Here is a 27715-nt window from a genome sequence, read left to right on the forward strand (position 1 = left end):
TGACTCCCATTGATCTCCATTGACACTAACTGCCCTCCATTGACACCCCCACATCTCCCCCATTTACCCTCACCCCAATAAACCCTCTCCCCCCTCTGTGTCTGTGTCCCCCTCACTTCTCCACCCCATCCCCCACCAGCGGTGCCCACACCTTGGGGGCCACCCCCCCATAGGCCCTATAGCGATGGTTGAGCCGGGAGCGACCGTGGAGCCCATAGCGGGTGCTGAGGGCACCTTGGGGTGCTGGGGCCCCGAACAGCACCCGCCGGGCGCGCGCCAGCACCAGAGCCATGGCACAGAGAGCACAGGGCTCCCGGGTCAGCACCACATCCCAGCCCTGGCACAGGTATCCCATAGTGTCCCCATTGTCCCTATTGATCCCATTACCCCCATTACCCCCATTGCCCCCATTGCCCCCATTACCCCCATTGACCCCATTACCCCCATTACCCCCATTACCCCCATTGCCCCCATTGCCCCCATTGCCCCCATTGCCCCCATTACCCCCATTGTCCCTATTGTCCCCATTGCCCCCATTACCCCCATTACCCCCATAGCCCCCATAGCCCCCATAGCCCCCATAGCCTCTCCTTCTCCGCGCCACCTCCTCCAGGCACCTCATGGTCGCATGGCTCAGGGGGTGCCCCCCCCGCCGCCCATCCCCCGCAGCCGCCACCACCTCCCCGGTACCGGGGTCCATGACGGCGGCTCCGGACGGCTCCATCCCGCTGCGGACCCCGCTCAGTGCAGCCGCCACAGCCGCCGCCATGGCCCCGGCCACCGCGGCCGCTTCCATTGGCTGCAATGGGGGGGGGTCTGCGGGGGGGCTCCCACCGCGGAGCACCCACGGCCACAGCCCCATGGCCAAAGCTGCCTCCGTCTCTGGGCCTGGGTGTGGGGCTCGGCCGGGAACTAGGACCCGGAAGGGGGAACCCAAACCGAGGGGGGACACGGAAGGGCCCAAGAGGACGCGGAGGGGGGGGAGGGGGGAGGCGGTGACGTCAGCGGTGACGTCATTGATGGGGTTGTCCCTGGTGACGTCATTGACGGGGTTGGCCCTGGTGACATCAGCGGTGACGTCATTGACGGGGTTGTCCCTGGCGGCATCAGTGACGTCATCAGTGTCCTTGGTGGCCATGGATGGGCCCTCGGTGACGTCATTAGTGACGTCATCAGTGCCTTTGGTGATGGCGGAGGGGGCCTTGGTGACGTCACCGGAGGGGTCAGGGGTCGTGGCGGCGGTGACGTCATCGGCGGCTCCGTCGCCTGCGGTGGGGGGAGAGGCTGAGAGTGAACCCTGACCCCCCATTCCCATCCCCATCCATCCCCATTCATTCCCATTATCCCTTATTCCCCCATCCCCATTCATTCCCATTGCCCCAATTCCCATCCATTCCTATTCACCCCCATTCCCATTGTCCCCTATTCCCCCATCCATTCCCCCCCATTCCCATCCCAATTCCCATTCCCCCCGATTCCCATCCCCATTCATCCCCATTCATTCCCATTATCCCTTATCCCCCATTCCCATCCATCCCCATTCATTCATTCATTCCCTATCCCCCCCCGCACAGCAGCAGGACGAGGCCCCGCCCCCCTTGGCCCCGCCCCCCCCTTTGGCCCCGCCCCTCCTCATCCATCCCCATTCATTACCCTGCGGCTCCGCCCACTCCGCGGGGGGGGGGCGCGTCCTCCTCGAGGCACAGCAGGAGGGCGGGGCCCGGCCCCCCGCGCATGCGCTTGAGGTGGTTGAGGCCGGGGGGGAGGGGCCTGGCCGCGCGCAGCTGCAGTAACAGCCTCTGCGCCTCCCCCCGCAGCAACAGCGGCGCCGCCAGAGCCGGAAGTAGCGGGACAGGCCCCGCCCCCTCCCATGGCACCGCCCACGGAGGGGGGGGGGAGGGGGGAGAGTCCATTGAGGGGCTGCGGGGGGGGGGGAGAGGGGTTAATGGGGGTAATGGGGTTATAATGGGGTTAATGGGGGTCAATGGGGGTTATGGGGGGGAATGAGGGTAATGGGGGTCAATGGGGAGGTAATGGGGTTATAATGGGGGGGAATGGGAAGGGATTGGGGTTAATGGGGGAATGGGAATGGGGGTAATGGGGGTTATGGGGGTAATGGGGAGACTGGGGGGAATGGGGGGGTAATAGGGGGTAAAGGGGGTTAATGGGGAGGTAATGGAGTGTAATGGGGTTAATGGGGGAGTAATAGGGAAAGGGGGGTAATGGGAATGGGGGTAATGGGGTTAATGGAGGAATAATGGGGGGTAATGGGTGGGGATTGGAGGGAATGGGATGGGACAGGGGGTTAATGGGGGGATAATGGGGGCTTAAGGGGGGTAATGGGAATGGGAGGGGATAGGGGGCAATTGGGGGTAATGGGCGCGGTTTGGGGCTAATGGGGGCTAAAGGGGAGTAATGGGGGGAATGGGGGCCAATGGGGGGTAATGGGAGGGGATGGGGGGGCAATATGGGGATAATGGGGGACAATGAAGGGGTAATAGGGGATAATGGGGGGCAATTGGGTTATAATGGGGGGCAATTGGGTTATAATGGGGGGCAATGGCCCCATAATTGCCCCCTATAGAGCCCCCCCTTTGAGCCCTCCTCACGTGACCTCAGCCCCCCTCCCACGTGACCCCGCTCACCCTGCGGGCCGCTGCTGCTGCCGCCGCTCGCCGCCGGAAGTGAGGGGGCGGGGCTTGGGGAGGAAGCGATGGGATTGGTTGATAAGGGAAGGGGGCGGAGTCAATGGCGCCCCCTGGTGGGCGGGAGGAGCGGCAGCAGATTGGGACCAATGGGATTCAATAGGGCACCAGTAGGTTCCAGTTCGCACCAGTTTGAACCAGTTTGTGCCAGTAGGGACCAGTATGGAGGCGCATGACACCAGTATAGACCAGTATGAACCAGTTTACACCAGTATGGAACCAGTTAACACCAGAACGGCACCAGTATAAACCAGTAGGTGCCATTAGGGACCAGTATGGAGGGTCAGGACACCAGTATAGACCAGTATGAACCAGTTTACACCAGTATGGCACCAGTTAACACCAGTACAACCCAGCATAGACCAGTTCACAGAGCCCTCCATTCATTCCCCCCTCCTCCATTCACCCCCGGCGCAAGCCCCGCCCCTCATCCCTCCCCAGCCAATCACAGCCCTCGGGCGCTCTGATTGGCTGCGAGCGGCTCCCAGCGCAGCCCGAGGCAGGGAGAGCCCCTGGGTCCTAGCGCCCGCCCATTGAGTTCCATTGCAGCCCATTGAGCCCCATTGAAGCCCATTGAAGCCCATTGAAGCCCATTGAGCCCCATTGAAGCCCATTGAAGCCCATTGAAGCCCATTGAGCCCCATTGAAGCCCATTGAGCCCCATTGAAGCCCATTGAAGCCCCATTGAGCCCCATAGAGCCCCCCAAACCCCCCCATAGCCCCCCCAACCCCCCCCATGGCCCCCCCATGACCCCCCCCCTGTCCCCCCATTCCCAAACCTTCATCATCTCCACTCGCTTTATTCCCACAATAAGATTTCTATGCAAAATACTCTCATCTCCCCCTCCCCCCCCCAAAACACGCTAGGGGGGGGGGGGGGCGGGGCCCTGGGGACCCCCCCAGCCCCATAGCACAAGGAAGGGGCAACGATTGGGGGGGGGGGGGAGGGGGGGGTTGAGTTATGGGGGGAGGGGGGAAATAAGGGGGAACCCCCCCCCCCCAGCGTACAAATATAGAGCTTATATGTACAAAAGTCCAAAGTGGGGGGGGGGACACCCCTGGATGTGTGGGGGGAGGGGGGGGGATGAGCCCCACCCCCCCACCCCCCCCTTTTTGCTTATGGGGTGTCCCACACACCCCCCCCCATTGTGTGCATGCAGCTGCCCCTCAATGGGGTGAAGCTGATGGAGGAGGGGGGGGGGGTCTTAAAGGGGCAACCCCCCCCCAGCCCTAGAGGCGGTCCCGGGCTGGGACCCATATGTAGGGGCCCGAGAGCTCCTCGATGACGCGCTTCACCTTGTGGTAGATCTCCTCGAAGCTGTCGCCCTCCACCATTGCTGGGGGGGGGGGAAATGGGGGTCAATGGGGTGGGGGGGGCACCCATGGGTGAGCCCAACCCCTTTTAAGGGGTTTTGGGGGGGGTCTGGGGGGGTTCTATGGGGTTTTTGGGGGTGGGAAAGGGGTTGGGGGGGTGGAGGGGGTCTGTACGGGGGGTGTTTGTGGGCTTATGGGGGGTATTTATGGGTCTATAGTGGGTACTTATGGGTCTGGGGGGGTATCTATGGGGTTATCTATGGGTCTATGGGGGTATTTATGGGTCTATAGGGGTATCTATGGGTCTATGAGGGGTATTTATGGGTCTGGAGGGGTATCTATGGGTCTATGAGGGGTATTTATGGGTCTGGAGGGGTATCTATGGGTCTATGAGGGGTATTTATGGGTCTGGAGGGTATCTATGGGTCTATGGGGGGTATCTATGGGTTTGGGGGGTATCTATGGGTCTATTGGAGGTATCTATGGGTCTACAGGGGATATTTATGGGTCTCTGGGGTGTATCTATGGGTCTATGAGGGGTATTTATGGGTCCCTATGGGGTCTCTATGTGTCTCTATGTGTCTCTATGTGTCTCTATGGTCTCTATGTGTCTCTATGGTCTCTATGTGTCTCTATGTGTCTCTATGGTCTCTATGGTCTCTATGTGTCTCTATGGGTCTCTATGTGTCTCTATGTGTCTCTATGGGTCTCTATGGTCTCTATGTGTCTCTATGGGTCTCTATGTGTCTCTATGTGTCTCTATGGGTCTCTATGGTCTCTATGTGTCTCTATGGTCTCTATGGTCTCTATGTGTCTCTATGTGTCTCTATGGTCTCTATGTGTCTCTATGGTCTCTATGTGTCTCTATGTGTCTCTATGGTCTCTATGGTCTCTATGTGTCTCTATGTGTCTCTATGGGTCTCTATGTGTCTCTATGGTCTCTATGTGTCTCTATGTGTCTCTATGTGTCTCTATGTGTCTCTATAGGTCTCTATGGGGTCCCTATATGTCTCTATATGTCCTCACCAGAGAAGCACTCAGTAAACTCCTGCTCCAGTTTAGTTGCTCTGTCAAACGCTTTCCTGGCCTGCTCCTCAGTCACCCGCTTGCTGATCTCCCTATAGGGGGCGTGGTCTCCATAGGCCCCGCCCCCTCACCCCCATTGGTGCCCTGCCCCTCCAGGCTCCGCCCCCTGCAGGCCTGTTGTGAGCCCCACAATGACCAGGCCACGCCCCCTTAAGGAACCACCTGCTCCTATTCCCCACCGCAAGCCCCGCCCCTTCCCTATAAGCTCCGCCCCTATTACCATGTTAGGAGCTCTCAATGAACAAGCCCCGCCCCTTCCCATAGGCTCCACCCCCTCTATTCCCATTTAAAGCACGTGTCTGCCCTCAATGAACAAGCCCCGCCCCTTCCCTATAAGCTCCGCCCCTTGGAGGCCCCTCCCTCAAAGCACAAGCCCCGCCCCTCGCCACCCATATAACGTCATGTGCCCCCCACCTTCAAAGCCCCAAGCCCCGCCCCTTTCAGCCCCCCCCATTCCCTTTCCACGCCCCTTTCAGGCCACCCCAAGCCCCTCCCCTTCCCCCTAAGCCACGCCCCTCATTGCCCATATAAGGTCAGGTGCCCTCCCCGCCCTTAAATCCTCAAACCCCGCCCCTCCGCCGAGGCCCCGCCCCCTCAGAGCCCCAAGCCCCGCCCCTCTCTCTTGTCCCCGCCCCTCGGCGTTGTCCCCGCCCCTCACAGGACGTTCTCCAATGACTTGGGCCGGATGAAGATGGCGATTGGATGGAGCTGAGCTGCCTGCAGGCGCCGCACGGCATTGGCTGACACGTCCAGGATGCAGTGCTTGCCCTGTGACGTCACCGCACCGGTCACGCCCACCACGGCCCCCCACTGATCCCCATTGATCCCCATTGCCCCCCTTTGATCCCCATCACACCCATTGCCCCCTATTACCCCCATACCCCCAATTGCCCCCATACCCCCCATTCAGCCCTATTGCCCCATTCCCCCCATTCGCCCCCATACTCCCATTGCCCCCATCACCCCCATTACCCCATTTACACCCATTCCCCCCATTGACCCCCATTCCTCCTGTTCCGTTCACCCCACTGATCCCATTCCCCCATCACCCCCATTACCCTCATTCTCCCATTACCCCATTTTCCCCATTGACCCCATTCCTCCATCATCCCATTGCCCCTGTTACCCCATTTACCCCCATTCACATTGATCCCCATTCACCCCTTTACCCCATCACTCCTATTCTCCCCCTTCACCCCATTTACCCCCATTACCCCATTTATCCCCATTTACCCCATTCTTATTTACCCCCACTACCATTACCCCATTACCCCCATCACCCCCATTCCCCCATTGAGTCCCATTGCCCATCATTGCCCCTCACTGACTCCCATTGATACCCATTGACTCAATTGACTCCCATTGATGCCCATTGCCCCCATTCCACCCCATTACCCCCATCAGCCCCATTCCCCCATTACGCCCATTACCCCATTTACTCCATTCACCCCAGTGACTCCCATTGACTCCATTGCCTCCCATTGCCCCCACTGACTCCCATTGATGCCCATTGACTCCATTGCCCCCATTGACTCCATTGATTCCCATTGATGTCCATTGACTCCCATTGATTCCCATTGATGCCCATTGACTCCATTGCCCCCATTGACTCCATTGATTCCCATTGATGTCCATTGACTCCCATTGACTCCCATTGACTCCATTGACTCCATTGATTCCCATTGCTCCCATTGATGCCCATTGACTCCATTGATTCCCATTGACTCCCATTGACTCCCATTGACTCCATTGATTCCCATTGCCTCCCATTGACTCCCATTGATTCCCATTGCTCCCATTGACTCCCATTGACTCCATTGATTCCCATTGCCTCCCATTGACTCCCATTGACTCCCATTGATTCCCATTGACTCCCATTGCCCCCCATTGACTCCCATTGATGCCCATTGACTCCCATTGATGCCCATTGACTCCCATTCACTCCATTACCCCCATTGCCCCCATTGCCTCCCATTGACTCCATTGACTCCCATTGCCTCCCATTGATGCCCATTGACTCCCATTCACTCCATTACCCCCATTGCCCCCATTGCCTCCCATTGACTCCATTGACTCCCATTGCCTCCCATTGATGCCCATTGACTCCCATTGCCTCCCATTGACCCCATTGCTCCCATTACCCCCATTGCTCCCATTGCCTCCCATTGCCTCCACCGCCCCCCAGTGGCCGGTACCTGCTCCGCCACCTGCCGCACGGACTGGACGCTGGTGCCATAGAGGTGACTGTTGTACTGTCCGGCCTCAATGAACTTGTGTCCCTGGATGTCCTTCTCCATCCGCTCCCGAGACCCCACAAAGTGATAGTCACGGCCATCGACCTCGTACTCGCGCTTGGGGCGGGTGGTGTCTGAGACATGGGGTACATAGGGTATATGGGATATGGTGTATGGGGTATGGGGTGTATGGGGTATGGGGTATGGGGTGTATGGGGTATGGGGTATGGGGTGTATGGGGTATGGGGTAATCGCAGCCGTCAACCTCGTACTCGCGCTTGGGGCGGGTGGTGTCTGACACCAGAGAGACATAGGGTATGTATGGGGTGTGTATGGGGTACATGGGGTATGGGGTGTATGGGGTATGGGGTAATCGCGGCCATCGACCTCGTACTCGCGCTTGGGGCGGGTGGTGTCTGACCCCAGAGACAGATATGGGGTATAGGGTATGTATGGGTATGGGATATGGGGTGTATGGGGTATGGGGTAATCGCGGCCGTCGACCTCGTACTCGCGCTTGGGGCGGGTGGTGTCTGATACCATAAAGAGATATGGGATATAGGGTATGTATGGGGTGTATGGGGTGTATGGGGTGTATGGGGTGTATGGGGTATGGGGTATGGGGTGTATGGGGTATGGGGTGTATGGGGTATGGGGGGTATGGGGTATGGGGTGTATGGGGTATGGGGTAATCGTGGCCATCGACCTCGTACTCGCGCTTGGGGCGGGTGGTGTCTGAGACATGGGGTACATAGGGTATGTATGGGGTACATGACATATGGGGTATGGGGTGTATGGGGTATGGGGTGTATGGGGGGTATGGGGTATGGGGGGTATGGGGTATGGGGTGTATGGGGTATGGGGTAATCGTGGCCATCGACCTCGTACTCGCGCTTGGGGCGGGTGGTGTCTGACCCCAGAGAGACATATGGGGTATAGGGTATGTATGGGGTACGTATGGGGTATGTATGGGATACATGGGATATGGGGTGTATGGGGTATGGGGTAATCGCGGCTGTCAACCTCGTACTCGCGCTTGGGGCGGGTGGTGTCTGACCCCATAGAGACATATGGGGTATGTATGGGATACATGAGGTATGGGGTGTATGGGGTATGGGGGGTATGGGGTGTATGGGGTATGGGGTAATCGCGGCCGTCAAGCTCGTACTCGCGCTTGGGGCGGGTGGTGTCTGACACCATAGATACATAGGGTATGTATGGGATACATGGGATATAGGGTGTATGGGGTATGGTGTGTATGGGGTATGGGGTGTATGGGGTATGGGGTAATCGCGGCTGTCAAGCTCGTACTCGCGCTTGGGGCGGGTGGTGTCTGACCCCATAGACAGATATGGGATATAGGGGATGTATGGGATACATGGGGTATGGGGTGTATGGGGTATGGGGTGTATGGGATATGGGGTAATCGCACCCATCCACCTCGTACTCGCGCTTGGGGCGGGTTGTGTCTGACCATGGGATATAGGGATATGGGATACATGGGATATGGGGTGTATGGGATGTATGGAGTATAGGGTAAGGGGGAAGGGGTAATCACGCCCATATCCCATACCCCATATACCCCCTATATCTAATCCCTATACCCCCTATACCCCATGTACCCCCTCTGTCCATCCCTATACCCCCCATACAGCCCCTATACCCCATGTACCCCTATATCTGCCCCTATACACCCCCTCTACCCCCTACACCCCCCATCCCCCCCACCCCCCGTCCCCCCTCCCTCACGTGGGACGCAGGATCCAAACTTCTCCGGGAACTCAGACAGGAGATCATCATTGACCCTGTCCTTGGTGGGGCCCAGGATGATGATGGGGCGAGCGTAGTGCACTGCAATGGGGCACAGAGGGGGTTATATAGGGGATCATATAGGGGGTTATATAGAGGGGTCATATATAGGTGGTTATATATAGACAGTCATATATGGGGGTCATATATAGGGAGTTATATATAGAGGGTTATATATAGGGGATCATATATAGGTGGGTATATATAGGGGGTCATATATAGGGAGTCATATATAGGGGATTATATATAGAGAGTCATATACGGGGTCATATATAGGGGGTCATATATACAAGGTCATATATACAGGGTCATATATATAGGGGGTTATATATAGGGGATTATATATAGGGGGTTATAAATAGGGGATCATATATAGGGAGTCATATATAGGGGTCATATGGGGGGCTCATATATAGGGGTCATATATAGGGGGGCTCATATATAGGGGGTCATATATAGGGATGTTATATATAAAGGGTCATATATAGCGGGTTATATATAGGGGATCATATATAGGGGTTATATATAGGGGATCATATATAGTGGGTCACATATAGGGGTTCATATATAGGGGGCTCCCATAACCACCCCCCCGGTCCCCAATGGTACCTTCCATCTGCGTCACTGTCTCATAGCTCAGCACAGCATCTGTGGGGCACAGGGGGGTGATGGGGGAAATATGGGGGTAACAGGGGGGCTATGGGGGGACAATGGGGGGTAATGGAGGGTAATGGGGGGCAATGGGGGGGGTGCAGCACCCACCTTGTGAGCCTGATCCAGGGACCCGATCCTGTGGGGGGGCAACAAGAGAGGAAAGGGGGAGTTATAGGGGGTCAATGGGGGGGTTATGGGGGGAGTTATGGGGGGGTTTGGGGGGGGATTTGGGGGTCCCTACCTTGGCCTTGAGGCGCGTCCACTCTCGTCGCTCCACCCTGTGCCATAGAGAGAGGAGACCCCAATGCTCCCCATTGAGCCCCACTGAACCCCATTAAACCCCATTGATCCCCATTGAGCCCCATTGAACCCCATTGAACCCCAATGATCCCCATTGAGCCCCACTGATTCCCATTACCCCCATTGAACCCCACTGATCCTCATTGACCACCATTGATCCCCATTGACCGCCCCATTCCCAATGGCGACACTGCCGCCGTGTGGCCATCAGCGCGAACAGCAACATGTGCCCATTGAAGTCAATGGGATCCCATTGCTCCCCATCACCCCCATTACCCCATTGACCCCATTACCCCCATTGACCCCATTACCCCATTGACCCCATTGATCCCATCACCCCCATTACCCCATTGACCCCATTGATCCCATCACCCCCATTACCCCATTGACCCCATTACCCCCATTGATCCCATCACCCCCATTACCCCATTGACTCCATTACCCCCATTGACCCCATTACCCCCATTGACCCCATCACCCCCATTACCCCATTGACCCCATTACCCCCATTGACCCCATCACCCCCATTACCCCATTGACCCCATCACCCCCATTGACCCCATCACCCCCATTACCCCCATTGATCCCATCACCCCCATTGACCCCATCACCCCCATTACCCCATTGACCCCATTGATCCCATCACCCCCATTACCCCATTGACCCCATCACCCCCATTGATCCCATCACCCCCATTACCCCCATTACCCCATTGACCCCATTACCCCATTACCCCCATTGATCCCATTACCCCCATTGACCCCATAGCCCCCATCCCCCCCCAGACCTCCTCTTGCTGGGCACGAAGCCGAGCTGTGGGGGCTGCCCTGGGGGGTGCACAGCTCTCGCCTGCCACCATTCCTCATCTGATGCATCCAGCACATGGAGAACGTCCCCGAAGCGGAAGCTCAAGGCCTGGCTCAGGAACCCACAGTCCTTGGCCTTGTCGTAGTCAAACAGGGCCCTGGGGGCAGGACACACACCACAGTAACCCATAATAACCCATAACATCCCATAATAACCATCATAACATCCCATAATACCCCATGCATCCCATAATACCCCATACATCCTATAATATCCCATAACATCCCATAACATCCCATAACACCCCATGCATCCCATAACATCCCATAATATCCCATACATCCCATAATATCCCATAACATCCCATAATACCCCATACACCCTATAATATCCCATAACATCCCATAACATCCCATAACACTCCATGCATCCCATAATACCCCATGCATCCCGTAACATCCCATAATACCCCATACATCCCATAATACCCCATGCATCCCATAACATCCCATAATACCCCATACATCCTATAATATCCCATAACATCCCATAATACCCCATACATCCTATAATATCCCATAACATCCCATAACATAACACCCCATGCATCCCATAACATCCCATAATACCCCATACATCCTATAATATCCCATAACATCCCATAACATCCCATAACACTCCATGCATCCCATAATACCCCATGCATCCCATAATACCCCATGCATCCCGTAACATCCCATAATACCCCATACATCCCATAATACCCCATGCATCCCATAACATCCCATAACACTCCATGCATCCCATAATACCCCATACACCCCATAATATCCCATACATCCCATAATATCCCATACATCCCATAATACCCCATACATCCTATAATAACCCATAACACCCCATAATACCCCATGCATCACATAACACCCCATGCATCCCATAATACCCCATACACCCCATAATATCCCACAGATCCCGTAACATCCCATAATATCCCATAATACCTCATACATCCTATAGTACTCCATATATCCCATAACACCCCATGCATCCCATAGCAACCCATCCATCCCATAATACCCCCCGCATCCATCCCATAATACCCCCCGCATCCATCCCATAATACCCCCCCCCCACCTGACATAGAAGCCCCTCTTGGGGTCGCTCCTCAGGGATGCACTTCCCGACCCCAAACTGCTGCTCAGGAGCTGCTCCCTCAGGTCGTGGATCTTGGCCTCGAAGCGGCTGTATTCTATGGGGCAGGGATGGGGGTGGTGTTAGGGGCTGCCCCATGGCAGGGATGTGTGGGGCTGACCCATAGGCAGGATGTGTGGGGCTGCCCCATAGGTACAGATGTGTGGGGCAGCCCCATAGGCAGGATGTGTGGGTCAGCCCCATAGACACTGATGTGTGGGGCAGCCCCATAGGCAGGATGTGTGGGGCAGCCCCATAGACAGTGATGTGTGGGGCAGCCCCATAGACACTGATGTGTGGGGCAGCCCCATAGACAGTGATGTGTGGGGCAGCCCCATAGACACTGATGTGTGGGGCAGCCCCATAGGTACAGATGTGTGGGGCAGACCCACAGGTACAGATGTGTGGGTCAGCCCCATAGACACTGATGTGTGGGGCAGCCCCATAGGTACAGATGTGTGGGGCAGCCCCATAGACACTGATGTGTGGGGCAGCCCCATAGGTACAGATGTGTGGGGCAGCCCCATAGACACTGATGTGTGGGGCAGCCCCATAGACAGTGATGTGTGGGGCAGCCCCATAGACACAGATGTGTGGGGCAGCCCCATAGACATTGATGTGTGGGGCAGCCCCATAGACACTGATGTGTGGGTCACCCCATAGACACTGATGTGTGGGGCAGCCCCATAGACACGGATGTGTGGGGCAGCCCCATAGGTACAGATGTGTGGGTCAGCCCCATAGACACTGATGTGTGGGTCACCCCATAGACACTGATGTGTGGGTCAGCCCCATAGACACTGATGTGTGGGTCAGCCCCATAGACACTGATGTGTGGGGCAGCCCCATAGACACTGATGTGTGGGGCAGCCCCACAGACAGGATGTGTGGGTCAGCCCCATAGACACTGATGTGTGGGGCAGCCCCATAGACACTGATGTGTGGGTCACCCCATAGACACTGATGTGTGGGTCAGCCCCATAGACACTGATGTGTGGGTCAGCCCCATAGACAGGATGTGTGGGGCAGCCCCATAGACAGGATGTGTGGGGCAGCCCCATAGACACTGATGTGTGGGGCAGCCCCACAGGTACAGATGTGTGGGTCAGCCCCATAGACACTGATGTGTGGGTCAGCCCCATAGACAGGATGTGTGGGGCAGCCCCATAGGCAGGATGTGTGGGGCAGCCCCATAGACACTGATGTGTGGGGCAGCCCCATAGGTACAGATGTGTGGGTCAGCCCCATAGACACTGATGTGTGGGTCAGCCCCATAGGCAGGATGTGTGGGGCAGCCCCATAGACACTGATGTGTGGGTCAGCCCCATAGACACTGATGTGTGGGTCAGCCCCATAGACACTGATGTGTGGGGCAGCCCCATAGACACTGATGTGTGGGGCAGCCCCATAGACAGGATGTGTGGGGCAGCCCCATAGACATTGATGTGTGGGGCAGCCCCATAGACACTGATGTGTGGGGCAGCCCCATAGACACTGATGTGTGGGGCAGCCCCATAGGCAGGATGTGTGGGGCAGCCCCATAGACACAGATGTGTGGGTCAGCCCCATAGACACTGATGTGTGGGGCAGCCCCATAGACACTGATGTGTGGGGCAGCCCCATAGGTACAGATGTGTGGGGCAGCCCCATAGGTACAGATGTGTGGGGCAGCCCCATAGACACTGATGTGTGGGTCAGCCCCATAGACACTGATGTGTGGGGCAGCCCCATAGGTACAGATGTGTGGGTCAGCCCCATAGACAGGATGTGTGGGTCACCCCATAGACACTGATGTGTGGGGCAGCCCCATAGACACTGATGTGTGGGGCAGCCCCATAGGCACAGATGTGTGGGGCAGCCCCATAGACACTGATGTGTGGGGCAGCCCCATAGACACTGATGTGTGGGGCAGCCCCATAGGCAGGATGTGTGGGGCAGCCCCATAGACACAGATGTGTGGGTCAGCCCCATAGACACTGATGTGTGGGGCAGCCCCATAGACACTGATGTGTGGGGCAGCCCCATAGGTACAGATGTGTGGGGCAGCCCCATAGGTACAGATGTGTGGGGCAGCCCCATAGACACTGATGTGTGGGTCAGCCCCATAGACACTGATGTGTGGGGCAGCCCCATAGGTACAGATGTGTGGGTCAGCCCCATAGACAGGATGTGTGGGTCACCCCATAGACACTGATGTGTGGGGCAGCCCCATAGACACTGATGTGTGGGGCAGCCCCATAGGCACAGATGTGTGGGGCAGCCCCATAGACACTGATGTGTGGGGCAGCCCCATAGCCTCCATACCCTCAGGTTTGTACTGCGCGATGATGGTCACGCTCTGTCCTGCGTTCTTGAGCGCCACAGCTGCCTGCTCGTGGGTAGCACTGCGCAGATCCACCCCGTTCACCTGAGGGGGGGGGATACAGGGTACAGGGATAGAGGGATACAGGGATATGGGATGTATGGGATATATGGGATATAGGGATATAGGGTATAGAGGATATATGGGATACATGGGACATGGAGATATAGGAATATGGGATGGGAGAATAAAAGGATATCAGAATAAAGCAATACAAATATATAGGATACATGAGTATACAGATAGATGGGATTATAGGGACATGGGATATAGGGATATGGGATGTGAGATATAGGGATATGGGATGGGGATATGGGATGTGGGATATGGGACATGAGATGTGAGATATAGGGATATAGGACATGGGATGTGGGATATGGGATATAGGATGTGGGATATGGGACATGGGATATGGGATATAGGGATATAGGACGTGGGATGTGGGATATAGGACATGGGATGTGGGATATGGGACATGGGATATAGGGATATGGGACATAGGATGTGGGATATAGGGATATGGGATTGGGATGTGTCCCTGTGGGGTAAGGATGGGGATGGGTCACCATGGAGGTGGGGATGGAGGCAATGCAAGCTCAGGGGACAGGGATATGGGGCTGGGAATGGGGCCATGGCATTATGGGATGGGGATAGAGAGACATTGTGGGCTTAAGGATGGGGAATGGGATGGGGATGGGATAGAGATGGGATGGGGATGGGATGGGGATGGGATAGGGATGGGATAGGGATGGGATGGGATAGGGATGGGATGGGATAGGGATGGGATGGGATAGGGATGGGATAGGGATGGGATAGGGATGGGATGGGGATGGGATAGGGATGGGATGGGATAGGGATGGGATGGGATAGGGATGGGATAGGGATGGGGATAGGGATGGGATAGGGATGGGATAGGGATGGGATGGGATAGGGATGGGATGGGGATGGGATGGGGATGGGATAGGGATGGGATAGGGATGGGATGGGGATGGGATGGGGATGGGATGGGGATGGGGATGGGATAGGGATGGGATAGGGATGGGATGGGGATGGGATGGGGATGGGATGGGATGGGATAGGGATGGGATAGGGATGGGATGGGATAGGGATGGGATGGGATGGGGATGGGATAGGGATGGGATAGGGATGGGATGGGATAGGGATGGGATGGGATGGGGATGGGATAGGGATGGGATAGGGATGGGGATGGGATGGGGATGGGATGGGATAGGGATGGGATGGGATGGGGATGGGATAGGGATGGGATAGGGATGGGATAGGGATGGGATGGGGATGGGATAGGGATGGGATGGGATAGGGATGGGATGGGATGGGGATGGGATAGGGATGGGATAGGGATGGGATAGGGATGGGATGGGGATGGGATGGGATGGGGATGGGGATGGGATAGGGATGGGATAGGGATGGGATAGGGATGGGATAGGGATGGGATAGGGATGGGATAGGGATGGGATAGGGATGGGATAGGGATGGGATGGGGATGGGGATGGGATAGAGATGGGATGGGGATGGGATAGGGATGGGATAGGGATGGGGACGGGATAGGGATGGGGATGGGATAGGGATGGGATAGGGATGGGATGGGAATGGGATGGGGATGGGATGGGGATGGGATGGGAATGGGATAGGGATGGGATGGGGATGGGGACACCTCACCTTACAGGTGCCGCTGGGGACACGGCCCCATGGATGGGGACCAATCCCTATGGAGATGAGGATGGGGACACCTTTGGGGGTGACAGAGCCCAGTGGGTGCCATGGACCCCCCCCCATGATGGGATTGGGGATAATGGGGGGACAGGATGGGGGTCAATGGGGATCAATGTGGTCAATGGGTGTCAATGGGTGTCAATGGGAATCAATGGGCGTCAATGGGTACCAATAGGTATCAACAGGTACCAATGAGTGTCAATGGCAATGAATGAGTACCAATAGGTATCAATGGCTATCAATAGGTACTAATAAGTCCCTATAAGCATCAATGGGTACCAATGGGTATCAATGGGTATCAATGGGTCAATGGGTATCAATGGCTATCAATGGGTGTCAATGGCTGTCAATGGGTGTCAATGGGAATCAATGGGTGTCAATGGCTGTCAATGGGTGTCAATGGGAATCAATGGGTGTCAGTGGGCATCAATGGGTGTCAATGGGTGTCAATGGCTATCAATGGGTATCAATGGGTGTCAATGGGTATCAATGGGTGTCAATGGCTGTCAATGGGTGTCAATGGCTGTCAATGGGAATCAATGGGCGTCAATGGGTGTCAATGGGTATCAATAGGTATCAATGAGTATCAATAGGTATCAATGGCTATCAATAGGTATCAATAGATATCAATGGCTGTCAATGGATGTCAATGGATGTCAATGGATGTCAATAGGTATCAATAGGTATCAATGGGTATCAATAGGTATCAATAGGTATCACTAGGTATCACTAGGTATCAGTAGGTATCAGTAGGTATCAGTAGGTATCAATGGGTGTCAATAGGTATCAATAGGTATCAATAGGCATGAACTCACGGACAGGATCTGGTCCCCCTTGCGCAGCTCCCCACTGAGGTCAGCAGGACCCCCAGCCAGGATGAAGGAGATGAAGATTCCTTCCCCATCCTCCCCCCCCACGATGTTGAAGCCCAGGCCTGTGGAGCCGCGATGGATCAGGATGCGGCGCGGGTCCCTGCGGGGGGGGGGCACCGGTAACCATGGAGACAGCATCCGTAACCATGGAGACACCATAGGTAACCATGGGGACAGCATCGGTAACCATGGAGACAGCATCAGTAACCATGGAGACAGCATCCGTAACCATGGAGACAGCATCGGTAACCATGGGGACACCATAGGTAACCATGGGGACAGCATAGGTAACCATGGAGACAGCATAGGTAACCATGGAGACACCATAGGTAACCATGGGGACAGCATCGGTAACCATGGAGACAGCATAGGTAACCATGGAGACACCATAGGTAACCATGGGGACAGCATCGGTAACCATGGAGACACCATAGGTAACCATGGAGACCCCATAGGGAACCATGGAGACAGCATAGGTAACCATGGAGACCCCATAGGGAACCATGGAGACACCATAGGTAACCATGGAGACACCATAGGTAACCATGGAGACAGCATCGGTAACCATGGAGACACCATAGGTAACCATGGGGACAGCATCGGTAACCATGGAGACACCATAGGTAACCATGGAGACACCATAGGTAACCATGGAGACAGCATCGGTAACCATGGAGACAGCATCGGTATCCATGGAGACACCATAGGTAACCATGGAGACACCATAGGTAACCATGGAGACAGCATCGGTAACCATGGAGACAGCATCGGTAACCATGGAGACACCATCGGTATCCATGGGGACACCATAGGTAACCATAGAGACACCATTGGTATCCATGGAGACACCATAGGGATCCCATAGAGACCCCACAGATGACCATAGAACCCCATAGACGACAATAGGAACCCTATAGATGACCATAGGACCCCATAGATACCCCATAGATGACTATAGGGACCCCATGGAGACCCCGTAGATGACCACAGAACCCCATAGAGACCCCATAGGTGACCATAGAGACCCCATATATGATCATAGGACCCCATAAAGACTCCATATGCCCCCATAGGGACCCCATAGATGCCCATAGGCCCCCACAGGCCCCCATAGGGCCCCATAGCAGTACCTGGGCACGTCGTCATCGGGCAGCAGGTCCTTGGGGCCGGGTGAGTAACGTCTGGGGGACGTTGGGGTCATGGACGGGGGGAACTCAGGACCCAGGTAACTCTGGGGGCCCAGGTCTGCGTCCAGGTGAGCTGAGTAGGCTGGGGGGGGGCAATGGGGTCAGGGGGGGCAATGGGGTCAGGGGGGGTCAGGGGGGGATGGGGGTAATGGGGGTGAGGGGGGCAATGGGGGGGATGGGGGGGATAGCAAGGAGGTGGGGGTGAAGTGATGGAGGTGGCACCCAAGTGATACCCATAGCACCCAATGACACCCAATGGGAACCCAGAGCACCCAATGGGAACCCAATGCACTCCATAACACCTAATACACCCCATAGCCCCCCAGTGACCCCATAGCACCCAATGACACCCATAGCACCCAATGGACATCCATAACACCCAATGACATCCATAGCACCCAATGGACACTCATAACACCTACAGCACCCAATGACACCCAATGACCACTCATAGTCCCCCAATGACCCCATAGCACCCAATGGGCACCCATAGCACCCAATGACACCCAATGCACCCCAGAGCACCCAATGACACCCAATGCACCCCAGAGCACCCAGTGACACCCAATGGGCACCCATAACACCCAGTAACACCCAATGACACCCATAGCACCCAATGACACCCAATGCACCCCATAGCACCCAATGGGCACCCATAGCACCCAGTGACACCCAATGACACCCACAGCACCCAATGACACCTAATGCACCCCAGAGCACCCAATGACACCCAACAACATCCATAGCACCCAATGGGCACCCAATGCACCCCATAACATCCAATGCACCCCATAGCACCTAATGGACACCCATAGCCCCCATAGCACCCAGTGACACCCAATGACACCCATAGTACCCAATGACACCCAACAACATTCACAGCACCCAATGGGCACCCAATGCACCCCAGAGCATCCAATGACACCCAATGCACCCATAACACCCAATGCACCCCATAGCCCCCATAGAACCCAATGGGCACCCATAGCACCCAATGACACCCAATGACACCCAATGACACCCAATGTGCCCCCATAGCACCCAGTGACACCCATAGCCCCCCCAGCCCCATCTCACATCCGGTGACGTCCGGGGGCACGAACCCCCATAGCACCCAATGACACCCAATGGACACCCACAGACCCCAATGGACACCCACAGCCTCCATAGCACCCAATGCACTCCATAGCACCCACTGACACCCAGTGACACCCAATGTGTCCCCATCTCACATCCGGTGACGTCCGGGGGCACGAACCCATCCCCCAGGAAGGCTCCTGCAGGTTTGGCCACTCGCAGGTAAACGACATCAAAAGTGTTCTTGAGAGCAGCGACAGCATCTTCATGCATCACATCCTCCAGGCTCACGTTGTTCACCTAAGGGGGGGATGTGGGGTGGGGGGGATGGGGTCATGGGGGTGATAGAGTTATGGGGTCAATGCGGAGCAATGGGGTTATGGGGTTAATGGGGGTAATGGGGTTATGGGGTAATGGGGGTTAATGGGGGTGATGGGGTAATGGGGAGCAATGGGAGCCCCATTGACTTCAATAGGCAGAGATGCTGTTCGCCCTGATGGCCACAAGGCGGCAGTGTCGCCATTGACTCCATTGAGTCCCATTGATCCCATTGAGTCCATTGAGTCCCATTCAGTCCCATTGAGTCCAATTGACTCCCATTGAGTCCCATTATCCCCCCATTACCCCCATCACCCCAATTACCCCGTATTGCCCCACTGCCCCCATTACCCCATATCCCCCATTACCCCATATCCCCCATTACCCCATATCCCCCATTACCCCATAGCCCTCATCACCCCCACTGACCCCCATTACCCCATCACTCCACTGAGTCCCATTACCCCCTATTGACCCATTGCCCCATAGACCCCATTACCCTCATTACCCCATTACTCCCCATCACCCCCATTGTCCCCATTACCCCATAGGCCCCCATTAACCCATCACCCCCATAGCCCCCCCGGCCCCCATTAACCCCATTACCCCCTATTGCCCCATATCCCCCATACCCCTGCCCCATAGCCCCCATACCCCTGCCCCATACCCCCCATACCCCCTGCCCCATAGCCCCCATACCCCCTGCCCCATACCCCCCATACCCCTGCCCCATAGCCCCCATAGCCCCCATACCCCTGCCCCATAGCCCCCATACCCCCCATACCCCCTGCCCCATAGCCCCCATACCCCCTGCCCCATACCCCCCATACCCCTGCCCCATAGCCCCCATACCCCCCATACCCCTGCCCCATAGCCCCCATAGCCCCCATACCCCCTGCCCCATACCCCCCATACCCCTGCCCCATAGCCCCCATACCCCTGCCCCATAGCCCCCATACCCCTGCCCCATAGCCCCCATACCCCCTGCCCCATAGCCCCATACCCCTGCCCCATAGCCCTGCCCCATAGCCCCCATACCCCTGCCCCACACCCCCCATAGCCCTGCCCCATAGCCCCCATAGCCCCCATAGCTCTGCTCTCACCGCCAGGATCTTGTCCCCGATCTGCAGCCTCCCGTCCTTATGAGCTGCTCCTCCCTCGATCACTTTGGTCACGTAGATGCTGTTGTCCCCTGGGATGTGCTGGTTCCCAACACCCCCTGCGATGCTGAACCCCAGACCTAGGGGGGGGGAGGGGTCACCCCATAGAGACCCCAGACCCACAGCATGGGCTGCCCCATAGAGACCCACAGACCCACAGCATGGGCTGCCCCATAGAGACCCACAGACCCACAGCATGGGCTGCCCCATAGAGACCCACAGACCCACAGCATGGGCTGCCCCATAGAGACCCACAGACCCACAGCATGGGCTGCCCCATAGAGACCCCAGACCCACAGCATGGGCTGCCCCATAGAGACCCCAGACCCACAGCATGGGCTGCCCCATAGCAACCCCAGACCCACAGCATGGGCTGCCCCATAGAGACCCCAGACCCACAGCATGGGCTGCCCCATAGAGACCCACAGACCCACAGCATGGGCTGCCCCATAGAGACCCACAGACCCACAGCATGGGCTGCCCCATAGAGACCCCAGACCCACAGCATGGGCTGCCCCATAGAGACCCACAGACCCACAGCATGGGCTGCCCCATAGAGACCCCAGACCCACAGCATGGGCTGCCCCATAGAGACCCACAGACCCACAGCATGGGCTGCCCCATAGAGACCCACAGCATGGGCTGCCCCATAGAGACCCCAGACCCACAGCATGGGCTGCCCCATAGAGACCCACAGCATGGGCTGCCCCATAGAGACCCACAGACCCACAGCATGGGCTGCCCCATAGAGACCCACAGACCCACAGCATGGACTGACCCATAGAGACCCACAGACCCACAGCATGGGCTGCCCCATAGAGACCCTAGACCCACAGCATGGGCTGCCCCATAGCAACCCCAGACCCACAGCATGGACTGCCCCATAGCAACCCCAGACCCACAGCATGGGCTGCCCCATAGCGACCCCAGACCCACAGCATGGGCTGCCCCATAGCAACCCCAGACCCACAGCGTGGGCTGCCCCATAGCCACCCACAGACCCACAGCATGGGCTGCCCCATAGAGACCCACAGACACATAGTGACCCCAGACCCACAGCATGGGCTGCCCCATAGCGACCCCAGACCCACAGCATGGGCTGCCCCATAGAGACCCACAGACCCACAGCATGGACTGACCCATAGAGACCCACAGACCCACAGCATGGGCTGCCCCATAGCGACCCACAGACCCACAGCATGGGCTGCCCCATAGAGACCCCCAGACCCACAGCATGGGCTGCCCCATAGAGACCCCAGACCCACAGCATGGGCTGCCCCATAGAGACCCCAGACCCACAGCATGGGCTGCCCCATAGAGACCCCAGACCCACAGCATGGGCTGCCCCATAGCGACCCCAGACCCACAGCATGGGCTGCCCCATAGCGACCCCAGACCCACAGCATGGGCTGCCCCATAGAGAACCCAGACCCACAGCATGGGCTGCCCCATAGAGACCCCAGACCCACAGCATGGGCTGACCCATAGAGAACCCAGACCCACAGCATGGGCTGCCCCATAGCGAACCCCAGACCCACAGCATGGGCTGACCCATAGCGACCCCAGACCCACAGCATGGGCTGCCCCATAGAGACCCACAGGCACATAGAGACCCACAGACCCATAGAGAACCCAGACCCACAGCATGGGCTGCCCCATAGCGACCCCAGACCCACAGCATGGGCTGACCCATAGAGACCCCAGACCCATAGAGACCCCCAGACCCATAGAGACCCACAGCCCCATAGAGACCCATAGACACATAGAGACCTCCAGACCCATAGAGACCTCCCAGACCCATAGAGACCCCCAGCCCCATAGCATGGGCTTCCAATGGGGTCCAATGGATCCCAATGGGGATCAATGGTTCCCAATAGAGTCCAATGGGGATCAATGGGGTCCAATGTGCTCTCAATACCCCTCCCCCCCTTGACCCCTCCCCCATTGACCCCTCCCCCTTTATAGCCCCTCCCCCTTGGCCCCGCCCCCTCTCGTTGACTCCTCCCCCCTTAGCCCCTCCCCCTTTTAAGCCCCTCCCCCTTGGCCCCGCCCCCCTCTTTGACCCCTCCCCTTTGACCCCTCCCGTTACCTTTGGGCCCCTTGATGAGCTTCACCTCCACCACCTTCTCCTGCGGCGCTTTACGGCGCATGACGTAAAGCCGCACGACAGCGCCCGCCTCCTTCAGCGCCTCCACGGCCGCGCTGTGCGGCACCTCGCGCACGTCAGCCTCGTTCACGAACAGGATGTTGTCATTCACCCTGCGCCGGAAGTGGGCGGGGTCACGGCCGGAAGTGGGGCGGGGTCACGGCCGGAAGTGGGGGAACGGGGGCGGTAATGGGAGCGGTAATGGGGGTGAATGGGGATAAATAGGGTTAAATGGGTCTTAAATGGGGTTAAATGGGTCTTAAATGGGGATAAATAGGGTTAAATGGGGATAAATGGGTCTTAAATGGGAATAAATGGGGATAAATGGGTCTTAAATGGGGATAAATGGGGATAAATGGGTCTTAAATGGGGATAAATGGGTCTTAAATGGGGTTAAATGGGGATAAATGGGTTTTAAATGGGGATAAAGGGGTCTTAAATGGGGTTAAATGGGGATAAATGGGTCTTAAATGGGGATAAATGGGGTTAAATGGGGATAAATGGGGTTAAATGGGGATAAATGGGTCTTAAATGGGGTTAAATGGGTCTTAAATGGGAATAAATGGGGATAAATGGGTCTTAAATGGGGTTAAATAGGGTTAAATGGGGTTAAATGGGTCTTAAATGGGGATATATGGGGTTAAATGGGTCTTAAATGGGGATAAATGAGGATAAATGGGTCTTAAAGGGGTCCTAAAGAGGTTAAATGGGTGTTAAAGGAGTCCTGAAAGGGTTAAATGAGTCCTAAATTGGTCCTAGAGAGAGTAAAGGGGTCTTAAAGGGGTCTAAAGTGGGATAAATGGGTCCTAAAGGGGTTAAATGGGTGTTAAAAGGGTTCTAAAGGGGGTAAATGAGTCCTTAATGGGTCCTAAAGGGGGTAAATGGGTCCTAAAGGGGTTAAATAGGACTTAAAGGGGTCCTAAAGGGGTTAAATGTGTCCTAAATGGGTCCTTAAGGGGTTTAAAGGGGGATAAACAGGTCTTAAATAGAGATAAAGGTGTCTAAAAGTGGTCCTAAATGGGGTAAAGGCGTCCTATATGGGTCCTAAAGGGGGCCAATGGGGTCCTGAAGGGGTTAAAGGGGTTTCTATGTGTCTCTATGTGTCCCTATGTTCTCTATGTGTCTCTATGTGTCTCTATGTGTCTCTATGTGTCTCTATGTGTCTCTATGTGTCCCTATGTGTCTCTATGGGGTGTCTATAGGGTGTCTATAGGTCCCACCTGAGTCTCCCGTCCTGAGCTGCAGCTCCCCCAGGGATGATTTTGGTGATGAAGATACTGGGATCATCCCCCACGTGAGGGTTGTCGGTGCCACCGGCAATGCTGAAGCCCAGGCCAGAGTTACCCTGTGGGTTTGGGGTGAAAAACAGGGATTTTGGGTCAGAAACAGGGAGTTTGGGGTGAAAAAGGGAGATTTTGGGTCCAAAAGGGGGAAATTGGGGTGAAAAACAGGGATTTTAGGTCAAAAAGGGGGATTTTGGAGTGAAAAAGGGAGATTTTGGGTCAGAAAGGGAGATTTTGGGGTGAAAAAGGGAGATTTTGGGTCAAAAGGGGGGATTTTGGGTAAAAAAAGGAGATTTTGGGGGTAAAAGTGTGGTTTTGTGATGAAAAGGATTTTGGGGTAAAAGGATTTTGGGTAGAAAAAGGAAGATTTTGGGTCAAAAGGGGGTGTTGGGGTGAAAAGGGATTTTGGGGTGAAAAATGGGGATTTTGGTGTTGAAAGAAGGGATTTTGGGTGAAAAAGGTGAGATTTTAGGGTGAAAAAGAAGGGGTTTGGGGTGATAAAGGGAAATTTTGGAGTCCTAACTGGGGAGATTGGGGTGAAAAATGGGGATTTTAGATCAAAAGGGGAATTTTGGGCTGAAAAAGGGATTTTGGGGTTAAAAGTTGGGATTTTGGGGTGAAAAGGGAGGATTTTGGGGTCTCACCCGCTCCAATGTGATCTCCTCATATTCCATCTCCCCCTCGGTGCCATTCACCTGCGGGGGGGTCACATACAGAGGGAGGTCATGTGACGGGAGGAGGGGGTCACATGACGAGGGGGGGGTCACATGATGAGGGGGGGTCACACTCACATAGGCCGGGGCCTCCAATGTGTCCGTGTTGACGATGACTGGAGGGGAATTGGCCTGAAAGGGGGGGGGGGAACCCCCATTGGTTACCATGGCAACAGATGGGGAACACCCCCCCCCCATTGGTTACTATGGGAACGGGAGGATGGGGGTACCCCCCCACCCCCAAAGCATTGGGATAATGGGGTTCAATGGGGTCAATGGGATTCAATGGGATTCAATGGGGTCAATGGCATCCAATGGGATCCATTGGAACCCAATGGGGCTCAATGGACATCAATGGTGCCCATTGGGACCCAATGGACACCGTCAGGTGTGTGACATCACCCCAGCCCGTATGACGTCACCATGACCCCACCAGTGACATCACCATGGCCTTTCATGACGTCACAGCCACCCATGTGACCTCACCCTGACCCCAGTGACATCACCCTGACCCCAGTGACATCACCGCCAACCACATAGCAACCCCCCTATGACATCACCGGTGACGTCACACCCCTGCCATCCGTGACATCACCAGAGCTCCAATGACATCACAAGTCATGTGACATCACCACGTGGTCATCTACCCCCATCCCCACCTCAGTGGGCGGGGCTTGAACCCCAGTGGGCGGGGCTTGACCTCGCTCCCCCTCCCACCTCGGTGGGCGTGGCTTAGCGGCGGTGGGGGCGTGGCCTGGAGGCGGTGGGCGGGGCCTGAAGGCAGTGGGCGTGGCTTACCTGGCTGGGCAGGTGGGCGGGGCTCTGCTCCAGGGGGGGGCTGTCCTCATCTTGGTACCGGTACTTCTGCAATGGGGGAGGGGTAATTAGTGTTAATGAGGTTAATGAGGAGCTGCATTAATTAACACAATGGGGGGAGGGGTTAATTACCCTTAATGAGCTTAATGAAGAGCCCCATTAATTAACCTAATGGGGGAGGGGTAATTAATGCTAATGAGGTTAATGAGGAGCTCCATTAATTAACACAATGGGGGAGGGGTTAATTACCCTTAATGAGGTTAATAAAGGGCCACATTAATTAACCCAATGGGGGGAGGGGTTAATTACTGCTAATGAGGTTAATGAGGAGCCCCATTAATTAACACAATGGGGGGAGGGTTAATTACCCTTAATGAGGTTAATGAGGAGCCCCATTGGGGGGGAGGGGCTGTAATTAAGGCTGATGGGGGAGGGGCTGTGTCCCTCCCCCCTCCCCCCCCTTTAATCTCACTCTAATCCCGAGGCCAGGATGGGATTAGGGATAAACACAGGGAAGGGGGGAGGGGAACACGTGGGATCCCCCCAACCCCTCCCCCCACTTTGAACTGGGTCAGCCCAACCCCCCCCATGGCTAAGGGGGGGTCCCAGTGCTACCAGTGCTACCAGTGCCCCCCATTGACCCCCATTACTCCCATGTCCCCCATCACCCCATTGACCCCCATTGCTCCATCACCCCAATAGCCCCATTACATCCCATTCACCCCCATTACCCCCATGCCTCCCATTGCCCTGTTACCCCCAATACCCCCCATCACCCCCATTCACCCCATTACCCCTTCCCCCCATTGCCCCCATTGATCCCATCACCCCCATTGCCCCACTGCCTCCCATTCATCCCATAGCCCCCCATTGACTCCATTACCCCCCATTGCCCCCCATAGCCCCCATTGATCCCATCACCTCCATTGCCCCCCATTACCCCCCATTGACCCCCCATTACCCATCGACTTCCATTTTCCCCGTAGCCCCCCATAGAACCCCATTATCCCCATTACCCCCATAGCACCATTGACTCCCATTGCCCCCTATAGCCCCCCATTGACTCCCATTACCCCCCATAGACCCCCATTACCCCCATTAACCCCCATTATCCCCATTACCCCCCATAGCCCCCATTGACTCCCATTGCCCCCCATTGCCCCCCATTGACTTCCATTGACTCCCATTACCCCCCACCTTGCATCCGACCCCCACCGCCAGGCTCCGCCCCCTCCAGACCACGTGACACTGGCAGAGCAGCGGCGAGCAGCACCCGGGGGGACCGGAACCGGAACCGACCCCTGACCCCTCCGCTTCCTTCCGCTGCTGCCCCGGGGCCGCCATGACCGGACCCCCCCCCCCCCCCCCCATCACCCGTACCACGTGACTCCACAAGCCACGCCCCCAATGGTCGCTATGGCAACGGCGGCGCACATGGGGTTAAAGGAGCGGGGGGGGGGAGGCGGCTCCGCGCATGCGCGGGTGGGCGGGGCCGCGCCTCCTCCCTCCCCTCCGCCCCCTCCCGTGCGGAGCCTCCGGACGTTGCCTGGCAACGCCGCGGGGAGCGTCGCCTAGCAACGGGAGGGGGGGGGCCATGGGGGATATAGGGATATATAGGGGGATATAGGGGGTCTATGGGCCCTATGGGGGGACTATGGGGTCTATGGGGCGCTATAGGGGGTATTGGGGGATATGGGGGGACAGAGCAGGCTGTAGGTACAGGCAGACGGGTTCTATGGGGGCAGATGGAGGCAGGAGATGGGAAGTGATGGGTACAGGCAGAAGGATGGAGGCAATGGGGTACAGGCAATGGGTACAGTCTATGGGGTACAATCAATGGGTACAGGCAATGGGGTACAATGAATGGGTCACAACCAATGGGTCACAATCAATGGGTCACAATCAATAGGGCACAACCAATAGGGGACAATCAATGGGTCAGAGTCA

The 27715-nt window shown here is 56.4% G+C and overlaps 2 protein-coding genes across 3 annotated transcripts; both read right to left on the reverse strand.

The window, feature by feature from the left end:
- Positions 1-112: 112 nt before the first annotated feature.
- ADAT3 (adenosine deaminase tRNA specific 3) lies at positions 113-2879 on the reverse strand. The gene is made up of 3 exons (XM_034072220.1): positions 2834-2879; positions 568-1266; positions 113-381 (listed from the first exon to the last, which is right to left on the reverse strand). The coding sequence occupies exons 1-3, from the start codon at positions 2877-2879 to the stop codon at positions 113-115; spliced, it is 1014 nt and encodes a 337-aa protein (XP_033928111.1).
- Positions 2880-3816: 937 nt separating this feature from the next.
- DLG4 (discs large MAGUK scaffold protein 4) lies at positions 3817-26980 on the reverse strand. 2 transcript variants are annotated; one of them, XM_034072238.1, is made up of 21 exons: positions 26966-26980; positions 25751-25816; positions 25031-25084; positions 24884-24934; positions 24177-24301; positions 22900-23069; positions 20754-20890; positions 19488-19632; positions 18199-18337; positions 17012-17168; positions 14408-14510; positions 12047-12161; positions 10890-11066; positions 10044-10080; positions 9911-9938; positions 9758-9796; positions 9089-9190; positions 7301-7473; positions 5764-5873; positions 5046-5137; positions 3817-4042 (listed from the first exon to the last, which is right to left on the reverse strand). In XM_034072238.1, the coding sequence occupies exons 4-21, from the start codon at positions 24911-24913 to the stop codon at positions 3936-3938; spliced, it is 1986 nt and encodes a 661-aa protein (XP_033928129.1). In that variant the 5' UTR covers positions 24914-24934; positions 25031-25084; positions 25751-25816; positions 26966-26980; the 3' UTR covers positions 3817-3935. The 2 variants fall into 2 exon arrangements, with proteins under 2 accessions (XP_033928129.1, XP_033928130.1); XM_034072239.1 differs by lacking the exons at positions 19488-19632; positions 20754-20890; positions 22900-23069; ... (3 more) ...; positions 25751-25816; positions 26966-26980 and adding an exon at positions 19333-19354.
- Between the last annotated feature and the right edge of the window lie 735 nt (positions 26981-27715).

The sequence above is a fragment of the Melopsittacus undulatus genome, chromosome 25, assembly GCF_012275295.1.
Source record: "Melopsittacus undulatus isolate bMelUnd1 chromosome 25, bMelUnd1.mat.Z, whole genome shotgun sequence".
NCBI lineage: Eukaryota > Metazoa > Chordata > Aves > Psittaciformes > Psittaculidae > Melopsittacus > Melopsittacus undulatus.

Coding starts and splice junctions, on each gene's coding strand:
- ADAT3 (XM_034072220.1), bottom strand. CDS start 2,879: ATGCGCCTCCATACTGGTCCCTACTGGCACAAACTGGTTCAAACTG. Junction 1,267..2,833: donor GCACAAACTGGTTCAAACTG/GTGCGAACTGGA, acceptor CCCCCACCGCAG/GCGACGGAGCCGCCGATGAC. Junction 382..567: donor AGGCTATGGGGGCTATGGGG/GCTATGGGGGCT, acceptor ATGGGGGTAATG/GGATCAATAGGGACAATGGG.
- DLG4 (XM_034072238.1), bottom strand. CDS start 24,913: ATGGAATATGAGGAGATCACATTGGAGCGG. Junction 5,874..7,300: donor TGCGGCAGGTGGCGGAGCAG/GTACCGGCCACT, acceptor GTGACGTCACAG/GGCAAGCACTGCATCCTGGA. Junction 5,138..5,763: donor AAGTCATTGGAGAACGTCCT/GTGAGGGGCGGG, acceptor CGCCCCCTATAG/GGAGATCAGCAAGCGGGTGA.